The 24259-nt window shown below is 39.6% G+C and overlaps 1 protein-coding gene across 9 annotated transcripts in view; it reads right to left on the bottom strand.

Annotated features, from left to right (window-relative positions):
• LOC124880690 (pleckstrin homology domain-containing family A member 7-like) overlaps window positions 1-24259 on the bottom strand; it is a 167285-nt gene that overhangs the window by 106271 nt on the left and 36755 nt on the right. Inside the window, exon 1 of one of the 9 annotated variants that reach the window (XM_047386006.1) lies at window positions 15971-16767. The exons of 7 other annotated variants lie outside the window; for them this stretch is intronic. In XM_047386006.1, coding sequence (XP_047241962.1) covers window positions 15971-16041 — 71 coding nt within the window. In that variant the 5' untranslated portion in view covers window positions 16042-16767. Of the gene's footprint in view, window positions 1-11350; window positions 11469-15970; window positions 16768-24259 lie in introns of those variants that run through there. One more of the 9 variants, XM_047386024.1, reaches the window with a different exon arrangement.

Below are 24259 nucleotides of genomic sequence, written 5' to 3'. Positions count from 1 at the left end.
GTCGTCTGCCTACCCAAGGTTGCATCGGTACTAGGTCCAGCAGGAAGACTCAGACATTCCCCTTACCTCCAGCTCATTCTGGGGGATTTCCAGGCCAGAAGGGTTGGGATCTAGGTTGAGATTAGGTTCTCCCAGTGGGACATTATCAGCAGGCATCCTAATCAGATGCCGAACCACTTCAACAAACTTCTTTTAATGCGGAGGAGCCCAGCCTCTGTTACAAGCTCCCACTGAATGGAGCTTCTCATCCTGGTGAGAAAACTCCCTGCACAACCCAGGTTCTCATTCTTTGGGTCATTGTCCATATCTTATCACCATAGCTGAGGGTCATAAGGTAGATAGCCAATAAATCAGAAGCTTCAGGACGCGGCTCGTGGTGCAGCGGTAAAGAGCGCGATCCATGTATGGAGGCCTCAGTCATCGAAGCAGATATTCCTTGATCAAGTCACAATCCGGTGAGATCTTTCTTACATGTCTTCCCCCTCTCTCTCCACCCAGACCCAATTCAAAACGCTATCCACTTTTAAATAACAGCCACTAGTGCCACAAAGAAATTAAATAAATCAGAAGCCTCAAGTCAAAAACTCTTCTTCTTTTGATCACAGACATTTAGAGACAGACACTAGGGACAGATTATGACATAAACTGTTTGAAGTTTTGAAACCATGACTTTCAAAAACTTTGGTATACAATGAGAAAAGAAACCAACCAATTTCTAGTGTTGAGGTTTAGAAAGGTTCAGAGATCAATGGAAATTACAGCAAACTTCAGAGTGCCTAAGCTCAGTTTTACCTAATTTGTAACGTATAAGCTGGAGAGATAAACTGTTTTAGAAAAGAAACTGCATATTTTGCCCCACCTCCATTCTTGGTTCCAGGATTCTCAACATTTATAAACACCAAGAAATAATGGATGGAGGCTTGGTTTTTTTAACTAACATTTAAATGTACAACTATGTTACAATATAAGTGCTTCATCTTTAATTTCCAGTTAGTAAACGTTCTCACATACAAATCTATGCATTTTTTTCTGATGAACATTTACTGACACAGGTAAAAGGATATGCCTCTAATTGATGTGCAGCAAAATCTAATTGGTTCCTGATCATTCATTCCAGGATCCTATGATTCAATCTGTGACTAAGTCAAACCCCCTGCTCCCTCGTTTAATTTAGATAATGAGCCATGCTCATTCCTTTGATTAAAACATCAATGACAGAAACCAAATTAAATACAGAATAAACTGGCACATAAGGCATCCTGTTAGTGTTGGCACATTAGACTTTATCTGCTTTCTCATTGGGAAAAATTGAACTGTCAGAGTTTGTATGGTCGGTCATCTCAGCACTAATCTCATTGTTCTAAATAGCAACAAGTTAAATGTGCAGAGTGTAATAAAGAATACCAATTACTTCAAAGATGGTTGCATTGATTGTTTATATATAGCAGCATCTTAACCTGGAGCGTCATGTATTTACAATTTTAAACTTTTTAATTTTTTTTCTTTCTGCTCTCGGTGGAGGAGGACGCTTTTTCTCTGTCTCCCACACCCTCCCATATCTGCCCTGCTTCAGCTCTGTGTCTTGTCTTCTTTTTGGAGCCTCTTTTTGCATATCTTCCAAATTCTGAGTAATGGATTTGGTCAGCTGGTCGAGGAGAAGACAGGGTGAAGGAGAGCCAACTTGTCCAGACGGGACATTTTTCTCTGGATACACAATCGACTCTTGGCAGAAGTGGAGGATTGTGTGTCTGTCGATAATGTCAGTCGAGGATGTGGAAGATGTGTATATAATTGGATGTTTGATATCAGGATTTCTGCTTTTTGGAGTCAGCGGTTACCTGGCATATCGAGAAATTTGGAGAATGTCAGCAGCTGTTCTGGCCATTATAAGGCTGCTTGGCATGTATGATGAGATCTTCAGAGCGATCAACACTCAGACTGAGATGTTACGTGAGCTGAATCGCAGACTGGATGTGATCCTTAGGATCGCAGGCAGGTTGCGGTTCCTGGACTCGGGTGAAATGGGATAAATCTTGGAGAAAGTTGTTCACTCGGATCTGGCAGAAAGACCAGGAATTTGACTGTTTGGATTCGCGTTTGAGAAGAACCAGTGAGACTCTCAAGGCTGACGGAAAATTAAGAGTCAGCCTAACCCAAATAATTATTGCTTTTCTGAATCTGGCTCCCCTGCATGGCCTTGATGGCTGGTTATCTTCAACTTCTCCTGGAAGTTAAGTAAACATGACGCTCTGCTCCCTCTGCTCCCTCCCTTCCCTGAGGACATCTGTGGACCTGCTCAGAACTTTGTGGCCAGTTGATGAACCTTCCAACGTACCATCAAGGACAATGGTCTCTGTGACAGTGCTTCATGGACTTACTGCACACACACTTACACACACTCACATGCTCAAGATAAACATATGCACCCCTCACACCACCTTCACCGTTCCCAGCATGATGTTGTTTTGTCAACTTGTTGCTTCTTTGTTCTGAGGTTTTTTACAATCTCAAACTGTATCCTGCTAAGGATAAAGTGTGAAATATGATTTTTTCCCTCTACTTACCTAATGTGGCCTCTTTTCTCATCTAACAAGGGCAGCGCCTGTGAGTGGGCAGCAAAGCCTCGGTGACCCGTCCCCCCTTGTCTTGTGTCATGATGTATGTTTGGATGGGTTGTACTGGAATTATAATTTCCCCTCGGGGATCAATAAAGTATCTTTGAACTGAATTGAATTACAGTGTTTCAACACAGTTTTTGGTGAAATTTTACTACTTTCTTAGGATAAAAAGATTTCTCAGGTTAACTATATTTTTTAGCACTCAAAGACAAATGTTTAAACAAAATTTAGCAGGTAGATCAACAGTATTTAGGTTTTCAATTTGTTAGTTATAAAAAAAACACCAAAAACTCCCAAAAAAAAAAAAAAACAAGCAGTGAAATGTTTCCTAGTGTGTTTGTGGTTTAACACACAAGGCTTTAACTTTTTCATCATGTTTTCTATTAGGTGAATAATCCAAATCCATGAAATTTAAAAAGTGTCATTTTTCAGTTTGTAAGTCAGTAACTCAAACAACCCAAAACCACCATGTCTGATCTCTTATTAAGACATTATGGCTCTATTGAGACCTGGTATTCACATGTATTCTGGCTGATTCAAATAAAAGTACACCTGCTACCATAATCAGATAACAATTACCCGCTATTCAGGAAAATAAGCACACACACAGCCAGGTTACACACTGGGCTGTTAACACCACCATTGGCAGATCTACTAATGTTCCTGTAAAATCCATGATACCTAAAGTCAGCCACACCATAACATTATTCAGATATCGCAACAGCTGAGATTCAGCTGAGTGCCATTTTTGTGGAGTTAAGTACAAAATAAATTCTTGATAAAATGTAGCTTAATATATGTATATATATATATATATGTAATATATATACATTTTATATTAGCAGTGTATACATCAGGCTTTAAAAATCAGCAGAATAAGCATCTCTCTGCAGAGAAAGCTTACTCTTCCATACTGCACACATACTTTAGAATATTCCCTACAATAGCTGTTTAATAGTTAGAATTGTTCTCATTGGCTGTCCACAATGCACATTCCCCAAGTCCGCTTCTGACTGGTTGATCTGCGCCTGGTCCGACTCCTTCCCCAGAAACTTTGGCTGGTGAGCGTTTAGCAACTAATTTATGAGGCTCAGGGCCTGAGGTTTACAAGACAACGTTTTTTGGTGAAAACAGGAAGGTTTTGTTACATTTCTACTCTGTTTGCGATTCTTCATACCCCTTTTCAGACAATTTATATTAATTAATAATCAATGTCAGATCTCAGGTTAAATATACTGACAAGTTTGCTTGTTGGAAAATGTTTATTTTACTGGTTTCTATTTGTGTTTAAGTTAATTTAATTTATTTGGAACTGGAAATTTAATTTAATTTAATGTTTACCAAACACTTCTTTGTATGGTATTTGGATATGTGTTTGTTTGTTATAAGCATTTCTGAAATTGATTTATTTATTTACTGTTGTTTGAAATCATTGTCTGAAATAAATAAAAAAATAAAAAAATGTCATGTAGACGTGTTAGCTGAAATTAAAAAGACAATCCAGTTTTGTGGGTTGTTTTCATGTAAACAGGGCCTCAAACAGAGACATGAAAAGAACCAGAACCACCAAAGGTTTACCCAACCAGATCAGACATAGGACTCATCACCCTTTCAATATTCAGCTGAGATGAATGTTTTTGTGGGCAAAATAATCGTTTTAAGTTAATCAGATTTGGTGTAAAATTCAATGGCTTTGTTTCATTTTTCAACCGTCTCAACTGGTTCGGAATCTAAAGAAGGAAACCACTAAATCATCAAATAAACTGAAGCAGCTTTTCAGTCTGAGGGACATTTTGGTCAGAAATGAAAATGAAACTGATTTATGTACATTTAAATTGTTTAATGTAAATTTTATAACGCTACACGTGCATTCACACATGTATTTAGCAATATCTGGACATAATCGCATTATCTTCGGATGGATGTCAGTGCCAGGTCTGAACGGGCTCTTTGGCCACTGCTAATCCTTTTTATTGTTTGCCTGAGCTATTTACTTAGATACTCAGATTTTTATCTTTTACAAATTGAGATATGTAAAAAATTCTATAACTGCAAATATTTTCCCATTCTTTCAATACTTATCCAGGCTCAGAATCTCAAATTAAAATTTGAATTTTCAGACTTTCCAAGACAGCACAGAAGCATTGCTGAATTGCGGCCAACATGTGCTTTTTGAAACATGTATAGCAGTTTAGGTGTGGGGGTGCGGACTATAGCAGTAAAAATGATGAAAGATTGAGGCTTCTGTTCTTTACTTTTAATAAAGGAAAAGGGGGTTCTTTAGTGTTGTAGTATGATACAACAACACGTATTTAATGGAGCCCAGTCTTGCTTTGATGGTTCAAGCGCACATACACAAAGGCAACATTTTACAACAGCTAAAACAATCACATCATTTGACAAGAAAGTCAAAATTAAAACCAAGCTTAAATACATATTTCTCTAAAGAGCTAAGCCATTTGACTGATATGTTCAGTCGATCAGTGTGCAGTCGTGACTTTCTGTAGCTGAAGCAACAGTAGTTTTTTCTTAATATTTGGCTTCAGAGACGTGGACGCAGAAGGAATACACTGACATGCAACCATTTTTAATAATATCCATGGAGCCAATCACTCCACAAACTAAAGCAAAGTTTCTATGCAGAGAAATTCAGGCACTAAAAATACTGCCCATCCTTCTTTCTTATCTCAAGTTGCACATGTGGTCTTTTCTAATTTGCTCCTAACATTAGCCAGAATCTATTTTAGGAGAAACTGCAGATGAAATATGGAAAAATGGAATGGAATAAATGGACCTCTGTTGCAAAAACTCTGGTAAAATAAGGCAATTTAGGCCTTATTAGTAGGAACAGAAACATATCTAGTGCACCCAATAACACTAAGGAGAATCAGTCCCATTTTGCAGCAGCCCACGCTTCCCTCACTGTGTCCACCGAGACTGTAGTGAGACAGACTTTCTTCTTGTCAGGTGCTGCCAATGTGGGAAGTGAAATACATGTGATGGAAATCTGTTGGGGCTGCCCCATTTGTCCTACTTTACTGTTGTCTTCCGCAACAGACTGCACATTCACGGCTTGCTGGCATGCCAAACATACTATTGGTGGACTTCACAAAGTGGCACATAAAAAACTACTAATATAAGTAAATATTTCACCACATATGCTTCTGTACAGTCTTCAGCGGCATCAGAAAACACATGCTCATCATCCTAAACCAAGACAGCATTAATGCACAAGATTTTCTTTATCATCTCATTTATTCTAATTGATTAGGCTAATAATGTGTGTAAATTTTGTGGTTTGTCTGCAACCTCATGCATGTACAGTGGCATTCATTGATTGCACACAAATCTGCTTCAGATTAGGCAGGGATTACAGCTCCGCTGCCCACATAGACAGGGCCTGCCGGGATGTAATGTGACACTTGGTAGTATGGCGGGCTCGATAGGTGTCAGTGACAGACAGATGGTGAATGGAGCAGCCGATGTATTAAAATCCTGCATTTCTATCTAAGGAATGAAAATATGGGGTTGTGCCTTCTCCTCACCCACATCGTACATATGGGTGACTAACTGATTACTTTAAATCTGGACAAGTCAACAAATATTTTAACAAGAATTCAAAAGGAATAGTACAAATATAAAAAAGTAACCTCACATAAACAAAATAAAAAGAATACCTGAAAGGGGTCAAATATTTTTCTTCCAATTCTATTTTCTCCTACACACATTCACATGAAAAGTAACACTGCACATCAACCTGAACACTCCATCCACACAGTGAAGCATGGTGGTGACAGCATCATGTTGTGGGGATGATTTTCTTCAGCAAAGGCAGGTAGGCTGGTCTGATAGGAAGATGGGTGGAGCTAAATACAGGGCAGTCATGGTAGAAAAAAGTTGCAAAATGCTACAGGCCTGGGCGAGATAATTACCATTTAGAGACGCCCTTCACTTGGTACAGTTGTTTTGGTCCACACCCAAGTGCAATTTTTGTTGTTTTTTTGTAGTTTGTGGTCTTTAAGATGTTATCTGCTGTGTTCCATCTGTATACTACATAATGTTTTACGTTGTACACCATAATGGGTGTATAATAAAGTGTTCAATGGGGCGACAGTTGCTCAGGTGCTAGTTCGATCCCTTGCTCCATCCATCTCAGTCTTTGCAGTGTTGGCAAGACATTTCACCCGCCTTGCCTACTGATTGTGGTCAGAGGGCCCGGTGGCGCCGATTGTAGGGCAGCCTTATCTTTATCAGTCTGCCCCAGGACAGCTGTGGCTAAACTGTAGCTTGCCACTATCCACAGTGTGTGAATGTGTGTTTGAATTGGTGGATGACCGATTGTAGTGTAAAGCGCTTTGGGGTCCTTGGACTTGATAAAGCGCTATACAAGTGTAGCCCATTTACCATAATGAACCAGTTACCTATTAGATTTTAGATGTAGGTTTATAGTGACGTTCTATAAGCTATTTACAACATATGAGAACTGATCTTTTTCCAAAGCAGGGGACTATATTAAAACACATAAAAAGTTTCCACTCAGCTCCAACTGCTTCCTGTGATAGATCACACCTCTAACCCTTTGGTGAAATCTTCACATCCTTGCTGAATGAACAAAACACTTTGTTACTGTTTTTGTGTATTGACATTAGGTTGGGGGGATCCAAGTTCGATTCCCGGTTGTGTCAGGAGGAGCATCAGCGTAAAACTCTGCCAAATCTGTGAGCAAGTTGTACTGAGTTGCTGTGGCGACATTGTCTCATGCATCGGACAAGTTGAAGCAAGACAAGAATTATAAGAAGGGGTGACATTTATACACAGTGGTTTACTGCAAGAATATAAAATTAGGTTGTGAGTTAAACAACATACTAATTTACTACGATGACAAGGCAGAAAACAGGATTGAGTTTATTAGCTTAAATACGGCTATGTTTAACATTTAACAATGAATTGTGAGTCTGCAGTGTTACTCTTCAAGCTAGGTCCGTTCCATGGGGCTTTGACAGAAAAATAATCTAGCAAACAAGACTAATGCTATGAAGTCAACAAGCCAAGATTAAGGCATGTTGACATTATGGTATAAAAGGATATACTGTGCATGGAAAAGATGAAGCGGCTCATATTCCTGGGAGAAGTTGCTTCATTGTGTCACAATGGGAAAATATTTACTAATTAGCACAGTTTGGCAATACTTTAATTATCAAAATCTTCAGATTCAAAGTGCATGGCATCCTAGGCATTTACTAAGCTCGAACCTATTGTAGATTAATTGAAAACTGTTCAATTTTAAGATTCTAGAAATTGCAAATGTTTGTCATTTTATGCTTGATAACCACATAATTTTTTGATTTATTTTGTGTACCAAGCATTTTGGTTATGTACTCTAGATAAGAACATGGCTGTGACCTTTTTGACCGAGCATCTGTGTGCCGGTGATGAAAATTAGATGCTGTCAAATACAGAAAGGAATGATTTTTTTTTCTTGCTCTTTAAGTTTAACAAAACTAAAACCATATCATGTGTATCTGCCTTGCATTTCAGCGGTGTAGGAAGATGTGCAGTTTTAAGTAAATAATGGTCCAGCATTGCCGCTGTGCAGTTGCTCAGTCTGCACTGGTGAAAATTCTCTCACCTTGTGATGATGCGAGAAACTATCAACTGATCAATTGAGCTAATAATTATATGACCACTAGGGGACACTCAGACTGTGTTTTGATCTTTCAAAAGAAACTGTGATGTCACACATATTCCTGCGAATCAGATGCACACCAGAGATTGTGTTTCTAATGAATTAATTAATTCTGAAACCTTTTAATTTTGGTGCAACAAAAGAAAAACAGAAAAACACCTGTCTAGAGGAAGATTTCAATCATGTAGGTCAGTTTTTTATTTATTAAGTGACATTAACAGGACATAATCGGATCTTGTGCTGATATTGCCACATGTTGCTTTGGCCCAACTGGGTTTAAAATGGCTTAATAAATTGGCAATGGCATTAAAAACTAGAAGTTAGTAGAGTATTAGGTTAGTATATTTGTATAAACTAGATGTCATAATTTTCAAGAAAGTAATTTTCAACTTCAATCAAAGATTTTTAACCACCAAATGAATCAGTTAAGGGGATGCATAATTTTTTCATCTAAAATCTGCAGCATCAACTACTGTTTCAGAAACTTCACATGATACTATCCATTGAATGTAATTTTTTTAAATTTAGAGCAATGTCCCTTGGGGCAAAACATAAGAGTTTACTGAAATTATTTTAGTCAACAGGACAATAAAATCTTTTTATCTTTCTCATTGATCATTTTGAATTTTCTGTGTTTGTGGCTGAAGAGAGAACCACTATGAGCTGATGACACAATAGTGGACTAAATTGCAATAAAAAACAAGCTGTATTGCTCCGGCGTGTTTTTAGTGCAGTAATAATGCAAATAGTGGAAGCAAAAGAACCGCAAAAAAACAAGAAACTCACTGGTTTGCGCGTCCCACAGTAAATTTTACATCCTTCATGCCAATGCAGACATCACTATACATAACAGAGACACATCAAAAGTGTCATTCACACTTCTCAGATATAACAGTATATTAATGTTCAATAAAATACACTTCATTTCTTCACCTTTAGACTCATGTAAGACCTGTTTTGAGATATGGCAACATGGATGGCAAGATAGGAATCATTGTGAAAGCAGCTTAGGTACAAATACTTGCTGATAAACAATTGGGAATTATCTTCTCCCTTTGAATTCGGTTGAATTTAAAACTACCTCTTTTAAAGACCCTGCAACATATTTTTCTGGTCAATGTTTGTTATATTTACTTGTTAAATTAAAACCATGCTTACACAACTAAGTTTACATGTGTTATAGCCATTAGAAAGGAAATCAACGGGTCAGACGTGAAGATAAAACACCAAGTCTGATCAGTTCATCTCAGTTTTCTGCCATTATCTTTGAATTGTATTTGTTCCTTTCACTACAAATGGTATAACTGCCTGTCATGAGGTTTCTGCTTGTGTTGTGACATATAGTTGGCATCAACAGTTCTTTTACCACATTACTCCCACCACAGACAAAACCATAATTGCAGCAATGACAGCTTTCTCTTTAGTGTGGTCCAATCCCCGACTGCTGCTGCGAAAGCCCGACACTGTGGCATGAGGCTGCCCTCGCTGAGATCCACGGGTGGGGGAATTCGCTCTGTCAAAGTGTCAGTGTCAGCAAATGTCCAGTCGGAGCTCAGTGTCAACACTCCAAGAAGAGAGGACAGCAAGATCCTACTGGAAAGGATCACTCGTTTCAGACCGAGCAAAGTGTGAACCTTTAAACCAATTTAATCACATTAACGCTTCATATCAGCATACAAGAATTGCTTTAGCTTCTTTATTGGAAAGTAATAACAGTAGCGAGGCTGTAAAATCATTGCAACTGTCTTGTATTCAGTTTATTTAAGCGCTTTCAGTGCCTGTATATATTAAGCCATCATTTGAACTACTTAAGGCAACACATTCAATTCATTTCTATCTGCTGTATCTTAGTTTGTGGCCTTCTACCTTTCAAGCTATGGAAAAAATTGCTGTGTCCATTATTAACCATTAAATAGCTTGTTTTCTTCTTGTCACTCTTCCACTCCAGGGCATGGGTAATAGAAATCGTGGCAAAAGACTTAAGGAGCTCCATCTCTGCAGCTCCTCTAGAGTTACCTTGGGTGTCTTGGATGCTTCTCTGATTAATGCTCCGCTTGCCTGACCTGTAAGTTTAGATGGACTGCCATATCTTATTGTAGTAGGGTTGCAGGCTTTTAGATGCCCAAAGCTTGAAATTCTGTTTTCTAACATAATCAACCTTCTCCACAACTTTCTCCCCGACCAGTCTGATGTTGCTGTTTATCACTAATGTTCTCTAACAAATGTCTGAGGCCTTCACAGAACATCTGGACTTATAGTGAGAATAACAGGCACACAGGCAGGCTCTATTTACTAATTAGGTGTTTATTTAAGTGTCTTAGAGTAAAAGGGGTGAATACAAATGTGCAACGTATTTGTCAGATTTGTATTACTTTTCTTCATCCAATTATGCCCAACTCTGTGTTTGCCATGCAAAATCCCAATTAAACATGCTTGTAATGTGACAAAAATCTTTTAAAGTGCAAAGGTGTGAATACTTCTGAAGTGCACTGCACACTTAAGATATAAATGTGGGACCGTGTTCATGTTTAGGGCTGAAGTAAAGACGTTCAAACAAGCTCCTTCGTTTACCTCCTGCTGGGCCACCAGCCTAAACCCATTTACATCTCTGAGCTGTTGTGAAGTTGCTGCCCACACACACACACACACAGAAACACACACGTATATAAACGCAATATAAAGTTTTTACATGCAGACGTGCGGTTCTTTTATTTGTTGTTCTATCTGCTGAGGCAGAGTTGAAATGTAGAACCATGGTTGCTGTCACATCTTATCTCGTGCTTTTTTCTTACCCCTACCTGATAAATACTCCGTGTCGACTCAGCTTTCCAAACAAATGCCATCAACATTATTTACCTCGGACATAACGTCTCTCAGTACATTTTTTGAACTTTTCAAAATTTGTTGCTCATCGTCTGCTCTCCTCAGTGGGCCAAAGGCAGTAGGCATGCCGACTCAGGAAACATAAATCAACACACAAAAACACACACACTATCAATACACGGAGGCAAACACATGCCAGCCCTCATTAAGCTTTCAAGCTCACCTCAAGCCTCCATGGTAGACTGATGCCGCCGGCTTATGATGGATTAGCAGACCAAACAACTAAGTCTGGTCCAGGGTTTTCTCAAACGACAAATGACCACCTTGTTGTTTGACTTTCAACACATCGGATTAGGCGGCAGAGTGGGGGAGGAGCTTGGCAAATTCCGAGATAAGCTTGTTGACAGGTGAGCCAATCATTTACTAGAGCAGTCTCAGTAACGGATCAGTAAACGTTTACTGAGATTGGACAACACACCTCACCAAACAGTTACTGTTATTATTTCATAATAGTATTGCTTTATGTTTAGGAATTATTACTGAAAGAGCCGCCATGGTATGTGTGAGGATCACGTTTGGAACTTAGAAAGCACTATGATCTTATTGGTGTGAAAGAAAAGAAAGCACACTATAACCTTATCAGTTCTTCCTTCATTTCAGTGCACTTGTAGTCCACAAACATTAACTGTAAAGTAAAAAAGGTTTTCTTTTTCAGCAGCATAGGTGAGAATGTTAATATTTTCCTCAGAGCCTGGTTTTCTACTGTAAAGGCATTTGCAAATGAATAGAATACCTTGGAGGACTAGAAGATAATTAAAAGTCAAAATAAGGGGGGAAAAAACTAATTACTATATAGTGAGCCACCTTCAGGGGATAATGAGGCTCTATGAAGTTTTTGTCAGTGATCTGCAGTAGAGGGGAGTCATGTGTCAAATTAAAGGGAGTTTGTAGAAAAGTAAAGAAATCCTCAGTGGTGAAAGAAAAAATGCCCGTTTACTTCCAGCAGAACACGTTCAGCTGATACTAAATGTCCACACAAGATGTGATGTGTTACAAGATATCATTAAGTTTGTTGATGTTCTCCAGAAATGGTTTCAAACTCTGACTTGCATCACACTTGCATCACAAAAACAAAGGCTACACACGTGGCTGAGACTAGTGCTTTAAAGACTCTGGACTTGACTAAAACCCATGCTCTAAATAACCAAGACTTGACTAAACTAGTGGGCTGAAACTCAAGTCACATTACCAATCTTCATCTTATGCAATGAGAAGTGATAGCAGTCAGTAGCTACAGACAGTAGCCAAGACTGGTGATCCGCTGCATGTGAATATTTTCCTTCCTCTAAATTATCACCCAGTGACGTTTCGGAACGCGGTCAATAAATGGTACACGACAATCTATTTATGTTAGCTGTAGTTTCTTAATACTGCTGAGTTTCACCACACCGATGTCTCTACACCGCAAAAAAGGAAAATCTTATCAAGTATATTTTTCTAACATTTAGTCAAAACCTCTCATCACACTTAATACAAGTCAAAACCATCTACAGAGATAAAATTAAGTGAGATATAACAACTTGTTTTGAGACAATGCATCTTGAAAATCTTGATAAGTGAAATAGTCTTGATAACTTCTTGTTTTGAGTAATTTCTTAAATGAAACAAGTTTTTTTTGACATTTCAGACGGGTTTGAAGGTCCTGTGAGGTTTGTAAAACAAAGTCTTGTTTCAAGAAAACAAATTAACTTGAATTAAGACAAATCTGCTTTATTGATAATCAACAATATCAACAACATGTCCAACTCACAGTGCATTACAAAACATTCTATAAGTGTAGCTATTTTTCATATATTTCTGTCAAACCAACCAAACATTCAAGTGATTTGGAAAAAAGACAGCTAAAATAATATTTCATTCTCTGTTCTGTTGCACTCTGGACAGATTCCAGCATATTGTTCCAAAGGTCATGAGTACAAATACTGTTCTATACTACAGTATTGGGCTATGCTCTAAAACATTGTTTGGTCCAAATACCCAGACTCACCACTGAGTCAAGACTGACATTTGATGATATCTGTGAGGTCATATTTCACTGCAATGTACTTGCTATTATTCAAATTCACATAAGAGTATGGTGTATAATCAATACGCTTTTCTGCATCCATGGAAATATTGGCTTGAGCTAGGGAGGGAAAAATACTAAGATGAAAACAGGTTGGAGAAGGGTTATAATGCTACGAATGCATTCTTAATGCTAGTCAGGAATGCATACTTAAGGTAATTTGTCTTAAAATGCAATGTTCAAATCTTAATTTAAGTTGGTTTTGGACCTGGATCCAGAGCATTGCCACAATTATGAAACTAAGAATGAGTTAAATAAATTTTAAAACAAGAGGATAATATTCAAGCTGAAAAAAAAAAGATGCTTGGCAGATTTTCTTGCTTATTTCAAGCCAAAAAAATCTCATTTTAAATTTATTTTACTTATTTTTGAAGTTGCATTTTTTCCAGTGTACAACTCAGTGTGTCATGAATGACTGTTTCAGAAAAATTATCTCACTGTTAAACTAGCAGCGTCATTACAGACATCCTTCCAGCTTCTGAAAATAAAAACACTTTCTGTTCTGGTTATTCAGAAATGCAACTTTTTCTCTCGTTTACTCATCACACTGAACCTCACTCATTATGTTGTCATTCATAATTACATGTTTCTGTTTAGACTTGATAACACAGGTTTTAAATGTAGGATTAGAACTAGGGGTGCACCAATTGCAGTTTTCTGATCAATCACCCATTACTGGACTTTAAAAAGCCTGACCTGTCAAATCCTATTTTGATTAATACCAATTTTCCTTATAACTGACACTATTAGGTGTCATAGGGTCACAACATACCTTCAATGTTCCAATCTTATTTTGTCAACAGTTGTTAACCGCACACATGCAATCGTGACCTTTGTCAGTCAGCCCTTTCTCCCGGCTGAGTAAAAGGGGACAGTGGGTGATTTTCAGACCTTTGCGACAATAGATATCGTTGGATGAGATCGGTTTCACATGTAAGTATCGACCGATCACCCAAAATTAGGGAAATCGAAGCCATTCAATCGATTAGTGCACCCCCTATTTAGAACATAGTTTCCAAATATCAAATCCTCCAAGTCAATATGAAGACAATAAACGGATTAACAGGTATTAACTAGGACATCTCTATATTTTTTACAGAAATATTTCCAATGGGGGAAATATTATGCATTCTTAAATTAAAAAATAATTCAAAGCAGCTCATTGAAAGAGTCTCAGACCTATCCCAGATGTTGCACAGTAACAGGTGCTTTGCTGGGAAACCACTATCTTGTTATCGTGTAGACAAATGAAATCCACCAGCATTGTGTCCCACAGAGTTAAGCTGATATCTTCACTTAGAGTAATCTGAAATAGTAAAAATCAGCTAAAACAAGCGGTCCATCTGACTGGCCATCAGCTTTTCACTGCCCTGACAATTTATTTACTTTTCTACAAACTCACTGCAACCTTTCATCCACAGGCAAGGGAAATAATACTTCACAGAACCTCACTTAAAAACTTAGAGTTATCCTTTACATTAGAAATCCTACCTCTAAGCATTAACATTTTCATCTATACTTCATCCCTTTAAGAGGACAAGAAAGAAAGTGTGTCTCATCCCCTGCAGGTATTCAGTTTGTTTACCTTGTATCTAATGGATGCTGGATGCATCAGCTAAATGTCAACTTTCCATTGAATTCATGGGGTGATTAGGCTACAATTGGAACATTCAGAGTGTGAGTCAGAGTACAGAGAGCACAAGGGAGTGAATAGCAGTAGTTAGTTTGATTCAAAGCTTGAGGCTTTTTCCTGGATTCCTGTGTACTTTCTCTCTCCGGAGGAGCTAACGGGTCACTGACCTACCCACTGGTCTAAAGTATGACTCACTCATCTGCCCCCATGCAGGTGCAGACCACTCCTTCCACTTCTACAACTAGTGAACATCTAGAATTGCACAATAACTAGGAGCAAAGAAACAAACAATATCTATTGTGCATTTACACTTACTGATCTGCCCATTAACACAGGCTTTGTTTAATGTTTCCTCCATTCATTTTAAAAACCTGCTCTCATTATGCCCCAACACCCATGACTCCTTAGAAACATGTAGTGACAGTGAATTAGTATTCTGGTAGATGAGCTGCAGCAGCCTTTAGAGGTCAGAGGCTATTACAGTGTCCGACTGGAACACGGAAGCGGGCAGAGGTCTGTTCTCCCCTCAGGGAATCAGGATTGATGGCGTTCATTTAAGATCACATCCCAAACCAAGTGATAAATGTATTGATGTTATTCTGGCTGCTGGAACTGTGGGGGGTAAAATAGAAAAAGATTACTCATCTTATCTCTTTTTCCTGCAGGATGAAGCTGGTTATAATTTAATAGACTGATTTCAATGAGTTCAACAATGTCTTTTTAGAAGTAATAACCCATACTGGTGAACCTGCAGCACCTCCCACAGCCCAACAAACCACATTAACTCCTATTATTGTGCACAGGCCAAACCGGTTTTCCGGTTCTGTTAGGAAAACATTCCAGACAAGCCTGTTTTATTGCAACCTCTTTGGAAAATACTAAAATCCTTTTCACCTAGGCTTTACAAGCAAAGAAGAACACTCTGATCTATTAAACTCAGTGGACCAAAAACCTGACTTAATGGCAGTGAGAGTTTTCCAAAAAGAAAAATGCAGACTATCGAGGCACTTTAATACTTTACAGCTTATTCAAACTGCACAACAATGCAGTCAAACTGAGACAAAATAAAAGTAGTGACACTGTACCTGCATGGAGCATGGTAAAAGGGACATCCAGGGTGAGGTATGTGGTTGCAGTAGCCGGACTGATTCCACATGATGTTTTTCTTGTTCCACGTAACGTGGTGCCCAGAATAGTTCCGGCTGCTCTCTATTTCTAGTGCCGTGGAGTCCAACTCAGGCTGCTGGGAGGCAAATGAATCTGCACCACTTGTTTCGTATTGCAAGCAGCTCCATGGGAAGAGAGTAAGAGGTTAGAAGGCTGACACGATGAGGTGAGAGAGCGATCCAAGGTGCTGAATCCAACCAGGGATGAGATGATGTCTAATGAGTCAGGTCTGGACACCTGGAAATGACACGTCTTGCTCAGCACAGTCTGGGAAGCCGCAGGTGAAGTGTGAAATCACAGGTTCCTACCTTCGTCCTGCCTCAAGCCAGTCATTTTACGTTTCATTTCAGGTGCACTCAGTATAGTGGATGCCTCTTAGACCATGTGATAAAGCATGTGTCATCGCCTTACATCTAAGTGATTCAAAACAAACCACTAGAGTTTTCGACCTCACAGGTGTAGATATCCATCTGGCAGACTTCAACCACAGTGTACTTAATAGTCTCCGATACCAATTAGAAGCAGTTCATGCCATCAACTCAAAAGGCATTTTCTTCACTAAACTTCCCAGGTGCCACACAGTCTCTTGCTGCTATGGTAAAATCCAGAGCCACAGCGTTCCTCCGCTCTGTCCACTTTTCCTCCGAGACAGCTGCTGCCGTCAAAAGCATTTATTCTCCAAATTACAGGATCCTCGCCGGCTCTCCAGCCTCATGAAGCAGCAGCGGTGCACAGAGCTGATCGACTGAGAACAGCAACAGAGAGGAAGGGAGAAGGAGAGAAAGGCAGGATATGGCAGCGGGAGAGTGAATCTACCAGGAGAGAGAGTGAGAGAACGAGGAAGAGGTTATCAGAGCAGAGCTGCGCTCTCTTTTCCCGCGAAATACTCATCTGGCAGGATACAAGCCACTGAGAGGAGGAAAATGTGTGGGTGTGAGTGAGTCTACATAGTGAAGAAAGAAGAAGGACAACATAATGATATGTCAATGCTCTCAAAAACTGTAAGATCCGATTGAACACACTTACATGAACAGCTTCCCCAACCTTTGTCTGGTCTTAAAAGGAAACATTGTGTGAGATTCCTGAGATCCAAATTCAGCTTTGGTGCTGATGTGCCAAATGGTCATTTGACATTTTGAGAAACCAATAAATAAATTGAATTTCAACGACTCTCTCCAAGTGTGACATTTTATTAGCCATTCCACAGATTGTTTTTTTACACCAACTCAACCTCTTCTTAGTTTAACCAAGGAGGATTTGTATCAAAAAATAACCAAACCATGCTGCCTACAGCTAACCAAATAGTAAGTGAGAAGATAAACTAAAAGACTGAGACATAATTCAGTGGCATCCTTCCAACCAACTGATAAAGGCTTGTTTGCTGCATGAAAACACACAGCTTCACGCGTGATAACATCCATTCCTACTAGACATTGATGAGAAATCTGCTGGTGACAAGAATTTTCACCTTCATCGACCCTTATTGGTGACTGTCCATTCGGGTATTCTAAAATCTGATCATTTTCTGATCAGTGAATGCACCATACCTAAGCTCAACCAGCTCTCTTCTGTGTGTAGAAGTTATTATTAAGTGAAGACTTATCATTAGCTAATTTTGGTAGCAGTGAGGTATTAACAATGAAGTCTGAGGAAGTGCAGAGAAGTACGAAGCTATTTTAAATGAAACTGTGCTTTCTACGACATGTTAAAACATGTCTGCAGTTCATTCAGGCTGTGAGAGAGAGCAAGACTTTCAGCAGATAACAGGAAGGCTGAAGCCTTTACAGCAGAGTTGCTCTGGTTATCTTTGAGCTTTCAAACGGTCTGTTAGGGAACATAATGAATTTTAAACATTGGAAACCTTTCGTATAACTCAGTGGTGAGGTAATTATCAACATTTTCTATAACAGACATAGATTGCAGGTTATTGAAAGTCAGCTATGCTAATATTGCTAATTGCTTACATAACTTAGTAAAGACACATTTCCTTTAACAGTTGGATGTGGTAATCAGAAGAGAATTTAGCACACCATTCTCAGACTTTTTTCTGACCAATTTATGAATTAATCAAACCAAACAAACTGACCAACAGATGTGACTTTAAGGTGTCATAAAAACAGAGCCCTAAACACGTTTGTGGGGATACTTTAGACATCAGATGTATTTTTATCTAGTTTTCTAATTGTTGATGTGATTGGATGAAGCGTGTATTTAGATCATTTAAAAGGATATCAAATAAATTATTATGTAATTTGACAATTAACACAGTGATGCCCACTCATGGTTCTGTGGAACAGATATTGGTAAATATCTGCATGTGTACACGCACAGTAGCTGAAAATGGTCACGAACAAACGTCAGAACTATTGACCACCTCTGTGGTGCTAAACAGAGTTCGGCTGTCTTCGCAGAGAAAATTCTTACTCCAGTGCTCTGCTAAACCAAAAAACGCTGCTATGACCTATGACCCTTCTGCATCTATAGTTCCCTTCTCCACTCTGGGAAAAACTTGTTACACAGCTGCAAAGATGGCTCCAGCTAGTGAAAGAAAACGTATTACTGGCACCTCTGATAAAAAGGTGACAGAAGTCATCCTGGGGTCACCACATCTCTATATTTTTATAGAGATGTGGTGACCCCAGGATGTCCCTGTTTGCTGTGGTTCTTTAACAATTGTATACTTCCTGCACCATCCTCCTGACTGTGTGAGGAGGCAGGATCCACTCAACCTGCTTTGTTTCCAGTTATTTGCCTATATGTTTTAGATCAATGTTCCGCAGAAATAACGACCCATTTCTAAGTTTCTTGAAGAGCCCAATTATAGATGAACCGCTAAAGATTGTTCCTGGCTGATTCTAACCGATATTAATTTCTATTTTCTGTAAACTATAACAAGGTTGTAGCTTTGACAAAGAAAAAAAGAACAGAAGCTGAAGTAATTAAAAGAAAACACATATTTAACCATCAAAAGATATGTCTCTAACCTTAATTTTATATTTAGTTGAACATACATGCTTTTGAGAAGGGAAAATTGGCCAGTTCCAATCTCTGGCCAATTGAACAGTGTGTTTCTAACCCACAGCACCACAGATCCTCCATCATGTTTTACAGTAAGCATGAGGAGATTTTTAACATATTTATCCTTTGCTTCATGCCAGACTTATCAAGAGGGTTTAATGCCAAAAGGCTGAATTTTTGTCACATCTGACAAAATAAAACGGCTCCAGATAAATTCCTCGTAGACTTTAGCAAACACAACATGTTTATGTTTAAAATGCTGAAAAGAAAATGTATTTTTTACATATCTGTTAAAAGTGTCACTATGTCCTGACAGTATACCATTAGACAGATTATCTGTGAAAATATTTATGCTCCTCTGGCTCCTCCCAGTTGTCCCACAGCCATCTGCAGAAATACACCGCTCCCGGTCAAAAACAACCAATCAGAGCCAGAAGGAATGTCTTAGAAGCAGAGGTTGCGATTGAATTTTTCATTGTCCGTCAATTGGACTGAAAAAATCTGGTTAAAATCTATTTTTGCCCATCACTTTATCTTTTAAAGTGATAATAATGAAACAATAAATAATATTTATTTTCATTCATTTTAATTAATGTTCAGTCTAAACAAACTGAACAGTGTCTGAAGTGAGATTGCAGTTAAGGCTTTTTTCATGTCACTTTTGCCTTGGACAGACAACTTCTCGTGGCTGTTTTGATGTTGTTCTGGAGGCTGAATCTGCATTCTGTCACCACGCTAGAGACTGAAATTACAAGCGCCACTTCAGCCAAAGTTTTGAAATTGAAGTGATCAGGCATCAGCAAGACTCTCCGAACGGGAGGTTTCCTGATCCGGCATGCACTCTGCTTCAGCACCCACGCGGTAGCCAGCAGTTATGTAATTTTCTAACTCGCCACCAACTGGTCAGGGGTGTGGTTTCCAATCTGTCAAACTGACAGATGGCCTTCCGATTTTTCCTCGATCAATGCGACCTCTGCTTAACAGTGTCAATCACGCTCGAGTACGTACTGCGCACACCCCTCCCCCGCACTGCGCAAACCATCGTTGAAGATTGCTGGTGTGCTGCAGCTGCGCTAATGGCGCTGTGCTAATGATTTGAGGACCAAATTTGTAGTCAATTAGTGGTTGGATTTTTCTAATCGGTTAATTCTGAGATTATTCTTTTACAATAAATTCATATTGTTGTTTACACCTTTTTCAACCAGGGCACCAATAGTTGTTGTCGGTGCTGTATGCAATAAGATGTTAAAGAAAAATGTACATAGGGCATAGGAAGATTGACCGGCTAAAATCATGGACCCACTGGAATATTTTATTATTATGAACTTTTTGTTGTGATCAAAGCAAGAAAGATTCTCCCTTGCCGAATGTCACAATTACAAGAGTTTACAACATGAAAGTTTTTAAACTAGTGAAGAAGCATAACTAATGAACAAATACATACAAAAAGTTTTTCCCATACAGCTTGAATATTCATTCAACGTTTAAATCTTGCAGCGTGTTTTCACTTACTTACTCCCATCTTGCATCACTATCCTGTGTGAAGATGAATCCCCTCAGCTTAATGGTTAATGTGAAGGCCTGCAGGATTCATTTGCAACTAAACTAGCTTTTTATTAATTACAATTGCTGACGTCAACACGGTCTAAAATTTGTAAAGCAAAATATGTCATCTAAAAAAAACAGAGGGGCTGATGATGCCCTGTAGAGCTTACTGCTGTAACTTTTAATTGTTAAAATAACTTAAGAAATGCTTGAATTTGACTATCTGACCATGTTCTAAGATGTAAATCAGGTAATCTCCCCTGGCTTCTACAGTTAAGTCTGAGAAGCATGCCTACCACTTTGACCAATAAACCTGCGTATTCGTATGGGTGCAGGTGTCAATCATCGAAGATGTGCACCAGTGTGTGTGAAAGAGGTCACGCGCCTCAGTCAGCCGGGAGTTGCGCAATGGAGCAAACGGAACAAGGACCGAAGTCACCAATTCCTCGACTATTTTCTACTTCTCAAAGAAGGTTCAGAGTAAAAGTCCTTCTACAAAACTTTCCGTGAGATGTTTATAAGTTTTAAAAGATGGAAGGAGCAGGAGCTAAAGCAGTTATGTTTCTAAATCTCCCCTCTCTCCTCCTACAACATTAGGGTTCACTTTTATATTAAATACAACCTAAGACAGAAGATTCACATTAAGAGGAATACGAACATTTGCTAAACTTTACAAGCAACAAATCCTGAAAAATGTACCAATCACCTATATGTGCCATATGTTGAGCTGTGTTGGTTGGGTAGAGGTGCGAGTGCGGCATGGTGTGGGCCAATAATGCCGTCTGGTGACCTCATACGTTTTAAATGTATTCAAACACCCTTATGGACAACCATCATCTGTGCTCTAACTGGCCTCCAGCAACATGTGTTTTTGCTGAGGTGAGGATCCAGAAGGAGGAAGGGAAACAAAAGATAGGAAAGCAGGGTGGACCCAATAGGAGGGAGGGAGGGAGGGAGGGAGGGAAAGGAAAGGAAAGGAAAGGAAAGGAAAGGAAAGGAAAGGAAAGGAAAGGAAAGGAAAGGAAAAAAGAGAAGAGGGATTAGGAGGGGCCAAAGAAAAATAGGAGGTGGGCCTGCACATCCCTAGCTGTTTGTTTTCCTATAAAATTTCATTCCAGCACAATCTAATCAGGGTAGAAAAACACAGGGGACCCTGCTGCTGCTACTGCATCTTCTCCGTCGTTCTTCGTTTCTGTGTTTGTTATACCTGTTTGAAGACGCAGGTGGACACAATCCACCCCCACACAAATGCATGTAAACATGAACCATGTTCCACATTTTCAGCAAAGCATCACCGTTGACAGAGATGAAGAAAACTTAAAGGGACATTGTTCCAGCAACTGCACAATTATGCACATGCAGACAAAGAAGAACCAATACCTCACATGAACATAAGAATACAAAAAATGAAGCAGTCCCATGATCAAACATGCACATAGCCTTCAGCACAGATGCAGGAGATGCTGCCTTGCAGACATCTGACAGCTGTGATGAATCATTATGTCAGTGGGTGTGATGACAGGAGTGTGATTGGGCCTGTGGTTCTGCTTATCTGGGTTTTACAGACTAAACCCCCATCGTTGTTAGTTATAAAACCCATAAACCCGATCTCGAAACACACCTCGACTGGCTCCTCCATGTGGTCAAGGTCATAGCTGAGCCCAGATCTCTGAAATTCCTTAAAAACACCACATTTATTTTTTGCCTCGGAGCAAATACAGGGGTTGGACAATGAAACTGAAACACCTGGTTTTAGACCACAATAATTTCTTAGTATGGTGTAGGGCCTCATGTTGCGGCCAATACAGCATCAATTCGTCTTGGGAATGACATATACAAGTCCTGCACAGTGGTCAGAGGGATTTTAAGCCATTCTTCTTGCAGGATAGTGGCCAGGTCACTACGTGATACTGGTGGAGGAAAACGTTTCCTGACTCGCTCCTCCAAAACACCCCAAAGTGGCTCAATAATATTTAGATCTGGTGACTGTGCAGGCCATGGGAGATGTTCAACTTCACTTTCATGTTCATCAAACCAATCTTTCACCAGTCTTGCTGTGTGTATTGGTGCATTGTCATCCTGATACACGGCACCGCCTTCAAGATACAATGTTTGAACCATTGGATGCACATGGTCCTCAAGAATGGTTCGGTAGTCCTTGGCAGTGACGCGCCCATCTAGCACAAGTATTGGGGCAAGGGAATGCCATGATATGGCAGCCCAAACCATCACTGATCCACCCCCATGCTTCACTCTGGGCATGCAACTGTCTGGGTGGTACGCTTCTTTGGGGCTTCTCCACACCGTAACTCTCCCGGATGTGGGGAAAACAGTAAAGGTGGACTCATCAGAGAACAATACATGTTTCACATTGTCCACAGCCCAAGATTTGCACTCCTTGCACCATTGAAACCAACGTTTGGCATTGGCATGAGTGACCAAAGGTTTGGCTATAGCAGCCCGGCCGTGTATATTGACCCTGTGGAGCTCCTGACGGACAGTTCTGGTGGAAACAGGAGAGTTGAGGTGCACATTTAATTCTGCCGTGATTTGGGCAGCCGTGGTTTTATGTTTTTTGGATACAATCCGGGTTAACACCCGAACATCCCTTTCAGACAGCTTCCTTTTGCGTCCACAGTTAATCCTGTTGGATGTGGTTCGTCCTTCTTGGTGGTATGCTGACATTACCCTGGATACCGTGGCTCTTGATACATCACAAAGATTTGTTGTCTTGGTCACAGATGCGCCAGCAAGACGTGCACCAACAATTTGTCCTCTTTTGAACTCTGGTATATCACCCATAATGTTGTGTGCATTTCAATATTTTGAGCAAAACTGTGCTAATTGAACCTTCACACTCTGCTCTTACTGGTGCAATGTGCAATCAATGAAGACTGGTAACCAGGCTGGTCCAATTCAGCCATGAAACCTCCCACACTAAAATAACAGGTGTTTCAGTTTCATTGTCCAACCCCTGTATGACCCAGCACAGAAGGCAGATTACCACTGATGCCGATCAGTACGACTTGTTCGATAACTTGAGACTTCTGTTTTAAATTCTAATCTTGAAGATGACACAGTATTTTAGCCCGTTTTTCTCCAGCAATCCCAAGAAATCTAGTCCAATGCAGCTACCAGCTCAGACAAGCACTCATTAAATGCTTCCACCAATAGTATCCTCAGTAACAGCTCTGGACATTCAGAATACAGCACAGCCACAGTAACGGGTTGGACCAGTCACCTTCAGGACCTCCTTAATTTTTATTCGTATAGATTTGACAAGATGTCACAAATATTTCTCCGAGATTTTGGTCTGTATAGATAGCATCACTGCAGATGTGTTAGCTCTACATCCATGATGCAAATCTCCTGCTCCACCGCACCCCAAATGACCTCTGTTGGATTGAGATCTGTTGACCGTGGAGGCCACTGGACTACAGTGAACTAATTATCATGTTCATGAAACAAGTACAAGATAATTTAAGCTTTGTGACATGGTACGTTACAATGCTGGAAGTAGCCATCAGAAGATAAGTACAATGTGTGTCATGATGCACAGTTTGTGGTAGGACCAAAGTGCAGGGAAGGTTCCAGGGGCCAAAGCCAAGTCAAAAACACAGAACTAAGGGTAAACTAAGGACCAG

This window comes from Girardinichthys multiradiatus, chromosome 2, assembly GCF_021462225.1.
Source record: "Girardinichthys multiradiatus isolate DD_20200921_A chromosome 2, DD_fGirMul_XY1, whole genome shotgun sequence".
Taxonomy (NCBI): Eukaryota; Metazoa; Chordata; class Actinopteri; order Cyprinodontiformes; family Goodeidae; genus Girardinichthys; species Girardinichthys multiradiatus.
The sequence above is the reverse complement of the archived record's forward strand: the minus strand, read 5'-3'. Positions and strand labels throughout refer to the sequence as shown.